The sequence below is a fragment of the Pinus tabuliformis genome, chromosome 5_2 (assembly GCF_031772625.1).
Source record: "Pinus tabuliformis cultivar Carrire ecotype Pingquan chromosome 5_2, CPIR1, whole genome shotgun sequence".
NCBI lineage: Eukaryota > Viridiplantae > Streptophyta > Pinopsida > Pinales > Pinaceae > Pinus > Pinus tabuliformis.
The window spans coordinates 862,582,217-862,599,322 of record NC_142306.1 but is presented as its reverse complement, the minus strand read 5'-3'; the positions used below and the strand labels follow the sequence as shown (position 1 = coordinate 862,599,322).

General features: G+C 39.0%; 1 protein-coding gene, 1 long non-coding RNA gene and 3 pseudogenes across 2 annotated transcripts; 2 read left to right on the top strand and 3 right to left on the bottom strand.

Annotated features, from left to right (window-relative positions):
• The first annotated feature begins 4,561 nt into the window (after positions 1-4,561).
• LOC149162043 (uncharacterized) lies at positions 4,562-5,678 on the top strand. The gene is made up of 5 exons (XR_016261530.1): positions 4,562-4,633; positions 4,838-4,902; positions 5,035-5,120; positions 5,388-5,452; positions 5,585-5,678. It is a non-coding gene; the product is annotated as an uncharacterized LOC149162043 (long non-coding RNA).
• A 368-nt stretch (positions 5,679-6,046) lies between these two features.
• On the top strand, positions 6,047-10,573 carry LOC149162042 (cold-regulated 413 inner membrane protein 2, chloroplastic-like). The gene is made up of 5 exons (XM_089435620.1): positions 6,047-6,346; positions 9,514-9,609; positions 9,715-9,779; positions 9,905-9,974; positions 10,059-10,573. The coding sequence occupies exons 1-5, from the start codon at positions 6,165-6,167 to the stop codon at positions 10,237-10,239; spliced, it is 594 nt and encodes a 197-aa protein (XP_089291746.1). The 5' UTR covers positions 6,047-6,164; the 3' UTR covers positions 10,240-10,573.
• A 3,351-nt stretch (positions 10,574-13,924) lies between these two features.
• LOC149162041 (pentatricopeptide repeat-containing protein At2g22070 pseudogene) lies at positions 13,925-14,596 on the bottom strand (annotated as a pseudogene).
• A 114-nt stretch (positions 14,597-14,710) lies between these two features.
• On the bottom strand, positions 14,711-15,345 carry LOC149162040 (putative pentatricopeptide repeat-containing protein At3g13770, mitochondrial pseudogene; annotated as a pseudogene).
• Positions 15,346-15,419: 74 nt separating this feature from the next.
• LOC149162039 (putative pentatricopeptide repeat-containing protein At3g23330 pseudogene) lies at positions 15,420-16,040 on the bottom strand (annotated as a pseudogene).
• Positions 16,041-17,106: the final 1,066 nt, after the last annotated feature.

Genomic DNA, 17,106 nt, shown 5'->3' with positions numbered 1-17,106 from the left:
ATGCCAAACGGATGGAACCCACGGCCATCAAAGGCCTTAAGGATTGTCGGGGATTGGTTCAGTGAGGGAGAACCAAGGGATCTCCAACACTAAATTGACATAATACACGTGGAAGCTCCTTCATCAATTACAGTCCGATGAATAGGCCTGTTTTTGACTATCACTGGAATCTGGAAAGCCATCTGATGGGGGAGACGCAGTGTACTATTTTCTAGATCAAAGATTATCAGGTTCGGGTCCTGAATATCAACAGCTCCTATAGCCGACAAAAGTAATTTTCGTTGTGCTGGGCATGATTGCAGCACTTCTAAAGCCGACATTGCTGAGGGTGAAACAGCTAAGTCCTCAACAATGTTATAATTCTAAGCTGCTCTCGCATGTGGATTGAAAGCAGACTTTCGAAGTATACCCTTGGCGGGCGGTTTGATTACCAAGTCCGGGTTAGGTTTCTCGATCTGTAGTGGATCGGAACCAGGAGCTGAGGTTGATGGATTAGAATGAGAAGATTTTGCTTCTTTGCCATCAACAGGACTCTTACTACCATAATCGTGTGATCGAGTCGCAATCCGTACATGAGACATCATCAATATGGGTTCTTCACTGGCACTCGAGGAAGAACCTATCATCTTACTCTCCTGCTTTGGAAATGGATCTTTCAAAACAGCAGGAGTTGGGGAACCTTTAATGATTTTCACAACCTCTGCCCGATGAGGGCAATCTCTTGTGAAATGATCTTCTTCACAAATTAAACAAGGATAGCGAGGTTTGCGTTTCTCGTCGTTAGATTCCGACTTTTCTTTTTTCTCCTTTGGAGCCTTGTCTGCTTTATCCTTCTTCTTGCCTTTCTTTTTACCACCGTTTTTTGATTTAGCCGTAGATGACTCTACAGCGTGAACGTCGGCGGTAATTTCAGGGGAAGACTCTCCTGTCGGGGAGTCTGGTAAGGTTATGATTGGAGAAGAATTCTTTGAGGATTTCTTCTTACTTTTAGTGTTCACCGTACCAATCATGCCATCAGCAGCATGAGACCCCGAAGGAGCAACAGTGATTTGATTCAACTTAGGAAGATCTGGGATCTTCTCGTGCAACGTACCCGACTGAGTGTAAACTAAGTCCAGGTACTGGGCTTGAGCAATGACTTGCTCCTCAGTAACTACTCCGGCCTTAGCTACATCTTCAGTAATCTTCGGTAATAATGATTTGACAAACCATTCAGCTAAGATTTGGTCCGGGATAAAAACTTTCACTAAACGCCTTCGACGTCTCCATTCATGGATATGATCAGAAATATAAGTGGACGTCGATTGTTTTAATGAAGTTAATAACTCAGTACCATTATCGTATCTGACCGGCAACTGAAAATGAGTTAGGAACGAGGTAGCTAACTGGCTAAAGTTATAAAAAGAGGCCCGTGGTAACTCAATGTACCACTTGGCCGCGAGACCAATGAGCGTACGCTGAAAAAGACGTAAACGGATTGAATCATCCGAGATAGAATTCGAAGCACACCAGAGGTGGTAAGTCATCACGTGATTTGATGGATCCTCTCCAGACTTACCTTCGAACTTGGGTATATCACTGGGCAACTTATTTGGCATTGGCGGCCAGAACGGAAGATAATTTATTGGATCGTTCGTTAGGCGCGTCAAGTCGGGTAAATCCAAAGTTGCGATAAACGGAAATTGCCGGTTAGGATCTCTAAAACTCTGGGTCACAAGACCAGTCCCAGGAGGAGGATATCCAGGATAACTTGGAACAGGAATCGCGTTCGGGATATTATATCCTCCTGGAAAACCAGGATTAAATGGACCGTACTGGGGTTGTTGAGGTTGTTGATAAGTGTACCCAGGATACGGTTGATACTGGTAAACCGGTTGTTGGACAGCATGACCGAATTGGTACTGTCCCTGGTACTGTTGATAAGTGAATTGTGGTTGACTTGTTACAACAGTACTTAAACCAGGCTGCCCTATAGGCATCTGGACCGTGGTTTGAATCGTAGATCCGGACAACGGTAAAGATGTCTGAGGGGTGGTTGCAGAGACAGTAGAAACCGGAGTTGTCGATACTCCAGAAGTAAGTGTGGTAGATGTTGCGGTAGTTGCAGCAGCCGTTTGAGATGGAGTACTAGGTGCAATTGGAGGCTGAGTAACTACCGAAGTTACAGAAGTTTGAACATTTGACTGGACAGGTTGCGGTTGCTGGGGTGAACCAGAAACTACAGGTTGTCCAGTTTGAGGTAACAACTGTATACTTGGCTGCAACACCTGTTGACCTTGTGATGGATCCCACACTATCATTCCGGGGTATTGACCCGTAACAGGTTGAGGATACTGAGATCCGTAACCAGGTTGAGGGTAGGATTGATAATTGAAGGGTACATTTCCCGTACCTTGAACGTAAGATTGACCTTGAGGTGGTTGATAACCTTGACTCGAGTACTGACCTTGGGGTAGATACCCTTGAGGTAAGTACTGATACTGGGGTTGACCTTGATGCATAAATTGATACTGAGGTTGACCTTGGGGTACATATTGAGGTTGGGGTTGACCTTGAGGAATGTATTGCACCATAGGTACATACTGTCCTTGAGGTTGCCCCCCAGCCGCAACTTGTGTACCTTGAGGTTGCCCCCCAGGCGTTAATTGAGGCTGCCCCCCAGGCGGTAATTGACCACCTTGAGGTTGAGAACCGGGAATTGAACCTGACATCATATAAACGTCTCCTACACCCAACGGTTTATTACCATTGTTTCCAGCTAATGACCCATGTCCAATGGGTTGAGGAGATGCTCCTGCAAAGGTACCAGAAAGTGATTGATACCCAGTAGGAACAGAAGGACCACCATACAAGAAAGATTCAGGGGGTTGAGTAAACACGGACGACTGACTAGACATATTTACAGGAGTATAAATACCTCCGGGTGGATAAGGAGTACGAGGTGGAGAAAAACCTATCCCTGAGTTGTCTAAATAATTAGTTAACGAAAGGTACCAAGTAGTACTTCTAGGTGGACTGTAAAAGATAGATTCACGCTCTCTTAGATCAAGAGTAGGTTGATCTTCAAGAATAGGGCCTACTTCTTCTTCTGGAGTAAGTTCTTCAATGGCTATCAAACCAGAAGGAAGATTTTCGGTTATGACTCTTTCTACCCTAGGTGAATCAGGAACACTAGAAGTTGGAGTAACAGGTTCAGATATTTCAGGTTCTTCGCCTATATCACTAGTAGATGAAAAACTACCAGCAAGCTCAGAAACTGCAACAGCTTCAGGATTGTAACCTGTTTCTAAACTTTGGTAATCTGGATGGACTACCAACGAAGACTCTCCTTCTTCAGGTGAACCTACTCTACTGCCACTAGGAGGAGTTACAAGGACTTTCAAACCTTCCAGATTACTCGGGTCGTCTCGAGGAGGTTCACCCCGAAGTCTACGGGATCTTCTCAACAATTCGGCCACGGAAACAACCTCAAGAGATTGGCCCCGAAGTCCACGGGACTGTTTCGGTAATTCCGCCACAGTTAAAAGTTTTTAACTACTGCACACGCAAAAAAAGTAAAATCTCAAAACAAACCACCTAAAGTCTCTAAAGAACCAAACAAATTTGAATCACACGCTTAAAGAATCTAGGGCGTCAAACCATGCACAAACAGTAGCCTTCCGGACCGAAAACACTAGTTGGTGATGAAGCCCAACATCGCCGAATTCAGTACAGAAGTGGTGGGTGGAACAGTTACCCCGGCAACCTGCTTAATGAATAGACCGGCACAAGTTCCTCCACTTTAACCGTCTCGAGTGAAGTGAACCCCCCAGAAAATCCAAGTGAGTCTAGCCGACGTCTGCTCCAGGTACAGTGGGATCTTCCCTCCACCGTCACCTCGGGTAGAATCCTAAAGATAATAGTCAATAAGGTTACCAACAACAACAAATACACCTGGGGGAACAGTCTACACTCCGACAGCACGCAAGGGCAGAGTATCAAGCTCAATCCCCTTGCCGGCTCCTTGACAATAATCCAAGGTTTACCGACAAGCGACCCCTGGTTCCTCGACAATGGTTAATCTGAGGTTTACCGTTTGTAATACGTGCGTGTCTGGCGTCGTTCCCAACGAGGGAGGATTGATCCCCTCACTGGTTCAGACACGAGCTCGTGCTTCTCTTTTAAGAGGAGCTTTCCCACAGTATAAATGAAACAGTTGGATTTATCCTACCACAAGATCAGCTACTTGTTTGGTTTTGCTGTCTTGGAGAGTTAATTACTCTCCTACTCCAAGACACTAGCCTGATCTATATTGGTGTTTCAGAGCCCTAGTAAATAAAAAGTTACTAAGTTGATTTTACTTTAAGCGTTAATTTTTACGCCGTAAGGCGTTCCTCTCTGAAATGAACTCCCCTTATTGTCTATCTGTCACCCTCAAATACCGTCAGATTATATGTTAGACGATGGAGAGAGGTTGAGCCGTTGATTAGCGTGGTCGATTTCTGCCATAGCCGGGGTTCATATCACTGGAAGTCGGAGAGACGAAAATGGCTTCATATCACCGGAAGTCGGAGAGACAAAAATGGCAATATGAATCTGATAAGGGCATTGGGCACCTTATTCGCAAGGGAACTGGAGGGAGATCATCTGTCAGGTTTTCATCTAACCCCACTAGGTTGTAACCATAGAGCGTCTATGATATGGAGACATCAATTCAATATATGTTGATGGTCAAACAGTGAAAACCAGGCATGGAAATGGCAGTTGGATTTCCTTTGTAATAAAAACAATTTCAGTGATCGGGGAGATCTTGAAGTAGATACCCTAACTAATGATCATCTGTGATTCATTGTGTCAGCGGTATCATTGCAACCGTCTTTGGAGCCACGGGCTTCCTCGGTCGATATGTTGTGCAGCAACTTGGTATATCGCATCATTTGTTGTAGTGTCAATAATGTCTCTGTTTGTACACAGTTTGTGTTTTTTGTTTTTTTTTGCATTAGACAAATACTTTGGCTTTAGGCACTGTTGCTCACTGTTTTTATCAATGTGCAGCTAAGACGGGTTCTCAAGTTCTGGTTCCCTTTAGAGGTTCGGAGGATTCACCCAGGCATTTGAAACTTATGGGTGATCTAGGACAAGTAAGTGGTATAATTCTTTTGTAATTTGAGTGTTGAACTGTTTTGCATTTTTTCTCTCTTCCTTTCAGGCATGCATCAGAAACATGAAACAATTTTGTAAAAGCTTGTTTTCTCATTAACTTAATCCATTTTGTCTTTATAGGAACACATACGTGGGTTTTTCATACCTTTATTTTTCATTCCTTTGTAATAAAAACAATTTCAGTGATCGGGGAGATCTTGAAGTAGATACCCTAACTAATGATCATCTGTGATTCATTGTGTCAGCGGTATCATTGCAACCGTCTTTGGAGCCACGGGCTTCCTCGGTCGATATGTTGTGCAGCAACTTGGTATATCGCATCATTTGTTGTAGTGTCAATAATGTCTCTGTTTGTACACAGTTTGTGTTTTTTGTTTTTTTTTGCATTAGACAAATACTTTAGCTTTAGGCACTGCTGCTCACTGTTTTTATCAATGTGCAGCTAAGACGGGTTCTCAAGTTCTGGTTCCCTTTAGAGGTTCGGAGGATTCACCCAGGCATTTGAAACTTATGGGTGATCTAGGACAAGTAAGTGGTATAATTCTTTTGTAATTTGAGTGTTGAACTATTTTGCATTTTTTCTCTCTTCCTTTCAGGCATGCATCAGAAACATGAAACAATTTTGTAAAAGCTTGTTTTCTCATTAACTTAATCCATTTTGTCTTTATAGGAACACATACGTGGGTTTTTCATACCTTTATTTTTTACATTGATAATATTAATTTATAATGTGTTGAACTTTCACTTTTTGTATGTGACTGGGGCCTTCGCTCTGTAAGGTTAATTCTACCCTAAATCCCATTAGGACTCCAAAGCAGCAGCAGAAGATGATCAATAATGCTCGTTTTACAACCCCTCCTACCTCTCTCAGGTTTTTAATTTTCTATCATATAAAACTCACTTATTCATGCTTTCTTGTTTTTTCCTTAAGATTCTTCCATGCTGGGCTGCTTGAACAAATTGAATTCATTTTGAGCTGCTTGAATTGAAATGATGAGTGGGCAATGTGGAATTAAGAAGCAATGGGGGGTTTTATTGACAGATCCACTTCCTCGTCCTTCATGAACTCGTGTTTGTTGAGATCGGAAGTGGATAAGTTCATTCACAGTATACCAAGAAGCAGCTGTGGCGGTGCGCTCTCCACTGAATGCTCAGTTGCGCTCTCAACCAAAGCTTTCCGTTGGCTGTTTGGCGTTGCGACCGTGTGAGAATGATTCCATTCATGTTGTGTTGTATTGTAGTTGCATAAATCTTTTTGATCCACATTGGTTGTGAGGGTTGGTCACACAATGGTTGTGAGGATTGGTCGGATACAGTTTAAAGTTTAGTTATAATGAAGTGGTGTTTCTTATTAACCCAATGATATGGATAACAGAGTGGTGTTTTCAATGAAGTGGTGTCTCCTACTAACTTAGTGGTTGATCAATTAAGTGAGTATGATTGCTTTCTCGGTCATCTTTCGTTTTGTGCAGAATTTGTGTAAAACAATGATTAGATAAGCCTTTCTTAGAGCATCCTGGATTGGTTTTACAGCTATACAATCCCCTCTCTAAAGATTAGCTCAAAACTCTGCTAAGGGTAAATTTGTTAATGACAATCTCTCTTAGAGCATCTTGGATTGGTTTTCCAGCTATACAATCCCCCCCTCTAAAGATCAGCTCAAAACTCTGCTAAGGATAACTTTGTTAAGGACAATCTCTCTCAAGTTCAAAACTCTCCTAAGGATAACTTTGTTAAGGAAAATCTCTCTCAAGCCGACTGTTGAGACAAGGGGCTCCTTCAGAATGCTAACTAATTTGGGATAGGCAACATCAATTTACTAGATTTTTCTACTATAGCAAACTGTTGAGATTTTTAGCTTTTGCTTTCTGGCTATTTCCAATTGTCAATATATTCCTCTCAGAAAATGGAATACCTCAAAGGCTCTCTTGGAATACATCAAAGGCTCTCTTGGGAGCCTTGTCTTCTTGGACAATCATGTCAATTTGGACTGCATGAGAGATTGGTTGAGAAAATTAGATCTGCTCTTTCTGGATATGTTTGAACCTCCTCTGTCCTTTGCAAGGGTAGCTGGTTGGCAGACTTGTTGAAAGCACTATTTTTGTCCATGGAGACAAAAACTGTATGAATAATATTTTAAAGAACACAAGGTTTTTTTCACTCACCATACTTAAGTGCATTAATCGTGACACAACCAACAATCTTACTATAGTCAATGGCATCATTATGAGATCAACATAGCCATGGCAAGTTAAACATGAGTTTGTTAATGAACCCTTGAACAGCAATGAGCACAAACTCGCTACAACAAAAGTCTAAAGATCAATTTAGAATGGGGCTCAGGTTTTGGTTCAAAATATTCGATTTTATGCCACGGCTTCAATAATGCCACAGAATTTAGAATTAACTCAAGATTTGCTTCAGATCTTCTAGGGCTTACAAACCCGAAGCCCAAAATTTCATCAGACTTGACATGTGCAAATTTATCCTGCTGTAGTCAATATTGGATGCCATCATATCATTTCAAACCTCTCATTGATCACGTGGAATTTGTTGCATAGATAGTGAACAAGAGTTTGACTTTGTGTCAATTGTAGGTCTTTTCTCCAAGTATCATAAGAGATCCTCAGACTTCCCTCAGAGGCAGGCCTAAACAAGCCCTCTGTAATCTACACATTTAGATCCTCAGATGAACCATTAGCTTATGAAAAATTCCTTCAGTACATAGATTACAACATGCAGCAAGTAGAAGATATAATCCACAAATGTTATCTGCGTGTCCTCTGATATAATCCTTGAAGCTAAAGGCAATCAATGGTGAAACAATTTTCATCAACAGGGATGCAAAAGATTTCAAATCCTCTTAGACAATTTAACTTGTATCACCACTCTCCTGTTAGCACTCCTGCTATAAATGATTCTTCCATATACCCTTCCTGTTTTAACAAAACTGGCAGTAGCAGGCTTTAGTGAAAAAGATTCTTGGATAGAGCAATACACATCGCAGTATAAAACCTCTTCCTGGTCATCAAGGCAACAATTGCCATCTTAGCTCAGGCAGCCTTTCACTCAGCATACTTAAATACATTAATCATGACACAACCAACAATCTTACTATAGTCAATGGCATCATTATGAGCTCAACATAGCCATGGCAAGTTAAACATAAGTTTATTAATGAACCCTTGAACAACAACAAGCACAAACTCGCTACAACACAAGTCTAAAGATCAATTTAGAATGGGGCTCGGGTTTTGTTTCAAAATATTCGATTTTATGCCACGGCTTCAATAATGCCACAGAATTTAGAATTAACTCAGGATTTGCTTCAGGTCTTCTAGGGCTTACAAACCCGAAGCCCAAAATTTCATCAGACTTGACATGTGCAAATTTATCCTGCTGTAGTCAATATTGGATGCCATCATATCATTTCAAACCTCTCATTGATCACCTGGAATTTGTTGCATAGATAGTGAACAAGAGTTTGACTTTGTGTCAATTGTAGGTCTTTTCTCCACGTATCATAAGAGATCCTCAAACCTCCCTCAGAGGCAGGCCTAAACAAGCCCTCTGTAATCTACACATTTAGATCCTCAGATGAACCATTAGCTTATGAAAAATTCCTGCAGTACATAGATTACAACATGCAGCAAGTAGAAGATATAATCCACAAATGTTATCTCTGTGTCCTCTGATATAATCCTTCAAGCTAAAGGCAATCAATGGTGAAACAATTTTCATCAACAGAGATGCAAAAGATTTCAAATCCTCTTGGACAATTTAACTTGTAGTTGTTATATATGTGATGGCAAGCTATCTTATTATAGTGGAATACATGATATGATTGATATGATCAAAGTCAAACAGTTGACTTTGCTCATGTCCATCAAAAATCAGTTGATAGTTTTCATTTAAAAATATTTCTGCATTGTTCACTCTTTGCATGCCTTTATTTGGAAATAGTCAACTATGCACATCATATAAACATTCAGTCCATTTCCTTCAGATTAACAAAATCCATTACAAGAAACACTTAACTATAACAAGCTATACATTTTTATTTGCTAGGACACCCACATTAGCTTACTTTATTCCTCAAAAACAGGTGGGTTTCTTGTTGTCATTAAATGGGACAAGAAAAAACATTCTTAACAATTGTAGGGTGTACAGAAATTCCAACATATCCTAGAATGTATTCATGGATTCAAATCCAAATAGCATTAGGAAAATATTACAATGTGCCCACATATCCAAGAATGTATCCAAAGGTCAGTACTCTAAAAAAGGCATTTTTTGAGTCATAATTCAACTTTCATTTTTGGGAGTCAAGTAGTTGTTGAGGCAAAAAATTATTCAATTATGGTGTTGCAGGGTTTTGATGTTATCAAAGCACACAACCATCGACAAATCTTTCCTTGCTCCACTGTTGGCCCTAGAGGCACCTGGAGATGTCATTTCTTGGATCAGGTGACCAGGTTCTTCCCAGTTGCAAAATTGGACAAATTCCAGTGAAGTGAACTGAGAGTTTAAACTTCACCCCACATTTGGACTTGTTTGTCTACATTATTACAGAGGTGATTATGGTTTGTGGACTGCCTTTTTGGTCTTCCTTGTTAGACTATTTTACTACATTCATGGTGAGTCACAAGAACTCAAATGCCATCCTATTTTACTTACTTGCTCATTCTTTCCTGCACAGTATATTGAGTTGAATTGCATGACATAACTGTAGTGTTTGACAAACTTAATTTGTTGGTAACAGGGGAATTGGAACTGCCATTTTTATTTGTGTTACTAGTGAATATTGCTCCTTATCAAGCCATGAACCTGAGGCAAGTTGTTGTTTTCCTTAACAAATGATTAAATTGGTGTTTGGAAATGTGGATGGTAGTTTATGGGATGTTGTTGGTTTGCAGAGGAACCCAAGCTGGAATGGTCTTTTCCATAGCGGCTTCTGCATACTTGATCTATCAACACGTTACCAGGACAGGGGGTATTAAAAAGGCTTTTTATCAGGGAGTTGTTGTACCCACCATTGCTGTTGCGTGCCTTCTCTGTGTGCCGTTCATATTCCTCATTAAAGGGTATATATTTTAATTTAACCAGGTGTCAGGCCTAAAAAGTGCCATATTTGTAAAGCCATCTGGACTCCCTACTTAAAATTTTCAAATTATTATTGTGGAAACTAGTACATGTAAGGTGGTGTGTAATAAAGATCGAGTATATAAATAAGTCCAACAAGCTGCATGATTGACTCCTTGGGAGCCTTGTCTTCTTGGCAAATCATGTCAATTTGGATTGCATGAGAGATTGGTTGAGAAAATTAGATCTACTCTTTATGGATATGTTTCAACCTCCTCTGTCCTTTGCAAGGGTAGCTGGTTGGCTGACTTGTTGAAAGCACTATTTTTGTCCATGGAGACAAAAACTGTATGAATAATATTTTAAAGAACACAGGGTTTTTTTCACTCAGCATACTTAAGTACATTAATCATGACACAACCAACAGTCTCACTATAGTCAATGGCATCATTATGAGCTCAACATAGCCATGGCAAGTTAAACATGAGTTTATTAATGAACCCTTGAATAGCAACGAGCACAAACTCGCTACAACAAAAGTCTAAAGATCAATTTAGAATGGGGCTCAGGTTTTGTTTCAAAATATTCGATTTTATGCCACGGCTTCAATAATGCCACAGAATTTAGAATTAACTCAGGATTTGCTACAGGTCTTCTAGGGCTTACAAACCCGAAGCCCAAAATTTCATCAGACTTGACATGTGCAAATTTATCCTACTGTAGTCAATATTGGATGCCATCATATCATTTCAAACCTCTCATTGATCACCTGGAATTTGTTGCATAGATAGTGAACAAGAGTTTGACTTTGTGTCAATTGTAGGCCTTTTCTCCAAGTATCATAAGAGATCCTCAGACTTCCCTCAGAGGCAGGCCTAAACAAGCCCTCTGTAATCTACACATTTAGATCCTCAGATGAACCATTAGCTTATGAAAAATTCCTTCAGTACATAGATTACAACATGCAGCAAGTAGAAGATATAATCCACAAATGTTATCTGCGTGTCCTCTGATATAATCCTTGAAGCTAAAGGCAATCAATGGTGAAACAATTTTCATCAACAGGGATGCAAAAGATTTCAAATCCTCTTAGAAAACTTAACTTGTATCACCACTCTCCTGTTAGCACTCCTGCTATAAATGATTCTTCCATATACCCTTCCTGTTTCAACAAAACTGGCAGTAGCAGGCTTTAGTAAAAAAGATTCTTGGATAGAGCAATACACATCGCAGTATAAAACCTCTTCCTGGTCATCATGGCAACAATTGCCATCTTAGCTCAGGCAGCCTTTCACTCAGCATACTTAAATACATTAATCATGACACAGCCAACAATCTTACTATAGTCAATGGCATCATTATGAGCTCAACAGAGCCATGGAAAGTTAAACATCAGTTTATTAATGAACCCTTGAACAGCAACAAGCACAAACTCGCTACAACAAAAGTCTAAAGATCAATTTAGAATGGGGCTCAGGTTTTGTTTCAAAGTATCCGATTTTATGCCACCGCTTCAATAATGCCACAAAATTTAGAATTAACTCCAGATTTGCTTCAGATCTTCTAGGGCTTACAAACCCGAAGCCCAAAATTTCATCAGACTTGACATGTGCAAATTTATCCTGCTGTAGTCAATATTGGATGCCATCATATCATTTCAAACCTCTCATTGATCACCTGGAATTTGTTGCATAGATAGTGAACAAGCGTTTGACTTTGTGTCAATTGTAGGTCTTTTCTCCAAGTATCATAAGAGATCCTCAGACTTCCCTCAGAGGCAGGCCTAAACAAGCCCTCTGTAATCTACACATTTAGATCCTCAGATGAACCATTAGCTTATGAAAAATTCCTTCAGTACATAGATTACAACATGCAGCAAGTAGAAGATATAATCCACAAATGTTACCGACGTGTCCTCTGATATAATCCTTGAACCTAAAGGCAATCAATGGTGAAACAATTTTCATCAACAGGGATGCAAAAGATTTCAAATCCTCTTAGACAATTTAACTTGTAGTTGTCATATATGTGATGGCAAGCTATCTTATTATAGTGGAATACCCGATATGATTGATATGATCAAAGTCAAACAGTTGACTTTGCTCATGTCCATCAAAAATCAGTTGATAGTTTTCATTTAAAAATATTTCTGCATTGTTCACTCTTTGCATACCTTTGTTTGGAAATAGTCAACTATGCACACCATATAAAAATTCAGTCCATTACCTTGAGATTAACAAAATCCATTACAAGAAACACTTAACTATAACAAGCTATACATTTTTATTTCAGGCTGTTTAAGGCAATATCCCATTTTTTTTTCCGAGCCTTCTGTCTTCTTAGAACAAGATAATACCACGGATTATATAACTCACAATTGTCAAGATATGCAGGCTGTTTTAGGCAAATATAACTCACAATTGTCAAGATATGCAGGCTGTTTTAGGCAATATCCCATTTTTGTTTCTAAGCCTCTGTGACTTCAATTCTAAATGAGTTTCCATATAAAACAAGTAATTTTTTCTTTCTTTATTGAGAAAGAACATATGTTAAGTTTCTATATAATATTATGGTGAAGTTAAATATTGAATTAGTATAAAGATAATTTGTTTATGATATAAGGATCTATTTTCTTATAGTAATTGGATTATTATTAGTTTTTACTGAGGTAAGACTTTGCAATATAAAAAGTGACTTTACAATATAAAAAGCTTATTGACTTATTGAACAATGTAATTATGCAATGTTTAATTTTGAAAAACAAATAATTATTATTAGTTTTTACTGAGATAAGATTAGAGTATTTTTTTTGTTTATTGATTTATTGACCAATGTAATTTATAATGTTTAACTTTGAAAAACAAATATTTATATTTCAATATTATTAAAAATGATAATAATTTTTAAACATTTAATTGGACCATAATTTAAAGGTCTTATTCTTCTAGGGTACTTGATATTTTACTAGCTTAAAATTATAATTAAATTAAATCAAAACTTGATTCTGAAATAATATAAAATTAGTATAAACCTGACTTACAATGATGGGGGCTTACATAAACAATGTCGCGCCGTTCCAAAGTTGGGATTTATCAATGTTTGACATTAATCAACATGCCATTTGTTCCCTTCCATTTAAAAGTTCAACTTGGTTTCCTGATCAAGAAATATCGATTGCATCCCTCCTTCTTAGCAACTCAATAATGATAAATGACTGAATTAACACTTCAACATATAAAAAGCAGAATTGTGAAAAAACATATGTTTTGTAATGTTGCTTCTCACCCATGCTTTTGTTCTCTTTAGAAAGTGATGTTCCTAACATTTATCCAAAGGGAAATTTTGACAATTTGCCAAACTGGTGCAGCTATAAAGACAACCAAAAATGTTAGAAATGAGTACTATAAAAGAAAGTGCCTTATGTGTCATGCAACAAGATCAGAACCGTCTTGTCAATAATCAAGCTTAACATACTAAATTTTTAACGCATCCATTCATGCTATCAAAGCAATGCAGAATCTTGTATGAAACTTACTAGAGGTGAGCTTGCTCCACATGAAGAAGCTACGAGACAATTGACATATTCTCAACATGTTTCTCCTTATTTCCACGTGTCACAAGAAGCAACTTCTAGACCAATAGAGGATAGTATAGAGAAGCATTCAACCCACTCCCAAATAGTGCTCAAACTTCATTTGTATTACCAATAATCCTGACAAGAGTACGTTCCATTCCTAAAATGGTGAAAACGTATAGCGTCCCTTACTACAATTTCACGTCCAACAATCTTAGAAATAAACTTGACAGCATTATGACAGTCACCACATACACGAAGGTTCTTTATTATTCGAATAGGGGCCCCCGGAGGTGTGCTCATAAGCCCAAATGCAATGGCTAGCTTCTCACTGTGATGGAGGACAAAGTTTTTGTTCCGTACATAACCCGCCTCCTCCATTGGCCCGGCCAATGTATTCAACATTGCATGAACTTCCTCTATTTGTGTGTGTGATCTATCTGCTGACATGAATGCATGTACTCTATTCTTGACTTCAATCCCGCTGAACCCTGGCTTCTTTTTAGCGTCTCTGTCTTTCATCATTTTTCTAACCTTGGCTGCATCATCCCACCTGCCAGCTGCAAAATAGATATTTGAAAGCAGCACATATTCCGAAGTATTTTTCGGCTACAAATCGAAAAGAAATTGTGCGACACGCTTTCCTATTTCCATATTGCCGTGAACTCTGCAAGCACTGAGTAGTACCACCCAGATACTGACATAAGGTTCAAATGGCATCTTATTGATGAAATCTTCTGCCTCGTCTAGACGACCAGCACGACTAAGAAGGTCAATCATGCAAGCATGATGATCCATTCTTGGTGTGATGTTATGTTCATGCCTCATGGAATGAAAGTAATAATGTCCTCAATCTACTAGACCTATATGGCTGCAAGTAGAGAGAAACCAAGGAAGGTTATGGCATCTGGACTAATGCCTGTCAGTAGCATTTTGCTCAAAAAGTTTCAAGGTTTCCACCCCATCCCCATGCTGAGCATGACCAACAATCATTTCATTCCATGAGACAACATCACACTCAATCATCTTCTCGAAAACTTTCCGTGCATCTTTTATGCCTCCACATTTGGCATACATAGTAACTAGGGCGTTGACCATAGACATCTAGACATGGGTGACTCAAACCCCATACAGAGAATGTGGGCATGGATGTGTCTTCCATGCTCAAGCACTGCTAGGTTGGTACACGCACTAACAATGCTAGCAAAAGTTGCCTCATTTGGCTTCAAACCAGTGTGTTGCATTTGACAAAAGAGTTTTAGAGCCTCTTCACTATACCCATGCTGCACATACCCTGCAATCATTGCATTGCAAGAGATCACATCTTGTTCAGGAATTTTGTCTAACACTTGACGGGCATATTGTAGGCTGCCAGATTTAGCATTCATGTCTACAAGAGCACTTCCAACAAACATATTTGAGTCAAAACCAGTCTGGATAATGTGGCCGTGAAGTTGTTTACCTTCTTCAAAATTAGGTAAGCTGCAACTTACACTGAGAATGCTTGCATAAGTGAATTGATTTAGTTTCACACCTATCTGTTTCATTTGGAAACTAACCTTTAAGGCCTCTTGATAATGGTCATTATGTGCATATCCTGCAATAATTTCATTCCATGAGATTAAGTCTCTTGCATTTTATCAAACACACATAGTGCATCTTCTATGGTTTGAGTTTTGGCATACATTGTAACAATAGCATTGCACACGGAAACTTGGGACTGGAATCCACTTTTGATAATGTACGCATGGACCTGTCTGCCAAACCTCAAATCAATGAGAATAGCACACGCATTGACGACACTGACAAATGTCAACTCATTTGGCTTCATACCGGTCTGGTGAATTTCATTAAAAAACCTTGTGGCCTCGTCCGCTTGCCCATTTTGGGCATATCCTGCAACCATGGTAGTCCAAGAAACATTGTTTCGAACCGGCATTAAATAAAACATTTGGCGTGCACCATCTACTCTCCCACATTTGGCATACATATCAACAAGAGCAGTCCCAACAAATACATTTGACTCAAATCCGAGCTTAACAACCTGTCCATGAATTTTCCTCCCATATCCCAAATCCACCATGCTTGCACATGCACTTACAACGCTGGCTAAGGTGAACTCATCAGGTTTTGTGCCCATCCATTGCAGCTGGCCATATAAATCCATGGCTTCAACCTGATCACCACATCGGGCATATGCCGCAATCATTGCATTCCAGGAAACTATGCTACGTTCATGCATTTTGTCAAACAGACATCGTGCATTTTCCACATACCCACATTTTGCATAGCCTGTAAGAACCGTAGTCCATGAACAGACATCTCATTCAGGGATTGTGTCAAACACTTGGCATGCATCCTTATTTGGGGACAAGAACACAAGTCCTTGAGCTGCGGCCATGGTTTTAATACCAATCCACTTTTGACTTCTTCCTTGCTTGGTAGCAATTTACAGAAAACTCTGTACCCCAACAACTAGTAAGCTCGAAACTTGTTCATATCAGACACTAATATATCCAGGGTTTTCAAATGGGCATCTCTAAAATTTTGGAAAAGAAATTTAAGCATTTGGCAAGTTTTGACCTACTACTCATAAACATCAATCCAAAAAAGGAGTATGTGTTGTGGTATTTGTAAATGAGTAAACATTCAAATTTAGTTTTATATGAAAAAAGATTTAGTATGCATAATGAAAGATTAAACTAAAATAATAATAATAAAACAGTTTAATTGACATCTCATATGAACTTAGTAGTGAAAAATGTCATTTTAATAGAGTTCTGGCAAGTTAAGGAATTTGTGCATCCCTATATCTACGAAAATGTCACTGAGAGTTGAATTGGGATATTAAAAACACATTTGAGGTTTTATCCAAAAGAAAGTTCATGACATCTCATATGAAGTTAGTAGTGAAAAATGTCATTTTAATAGAGTTTTGGCAAGTTAAGGAATTTGTGCATCCCTATATTTACGAAAATTTCACATTTGAGGTTTTATCCAAAAGAAAGTTCATAACATCTCATATGAAGTTAGTAGTGAAAAATGTTATTTTAATAGAGTTCTGGCAAGTTAAGGAATTTGTGCATCCCTATATTTATGAAAATTTCACCAGAGAGTTTGATTTCAGCAAGGAGTTTGATGGCTTTCACTTGTATTTTTCGAAACACCTAGTTGACAGAACCATGTAGTAGGAAAAGGACATTTAATTTTTACTTTCATGATGGTTTGTGACAGCTAGCAACCTTGTGTGCCCTCTTTAAAAGTGACAATTCGTTCTTAAATATGTAACATATGGAAAAACAAAATCT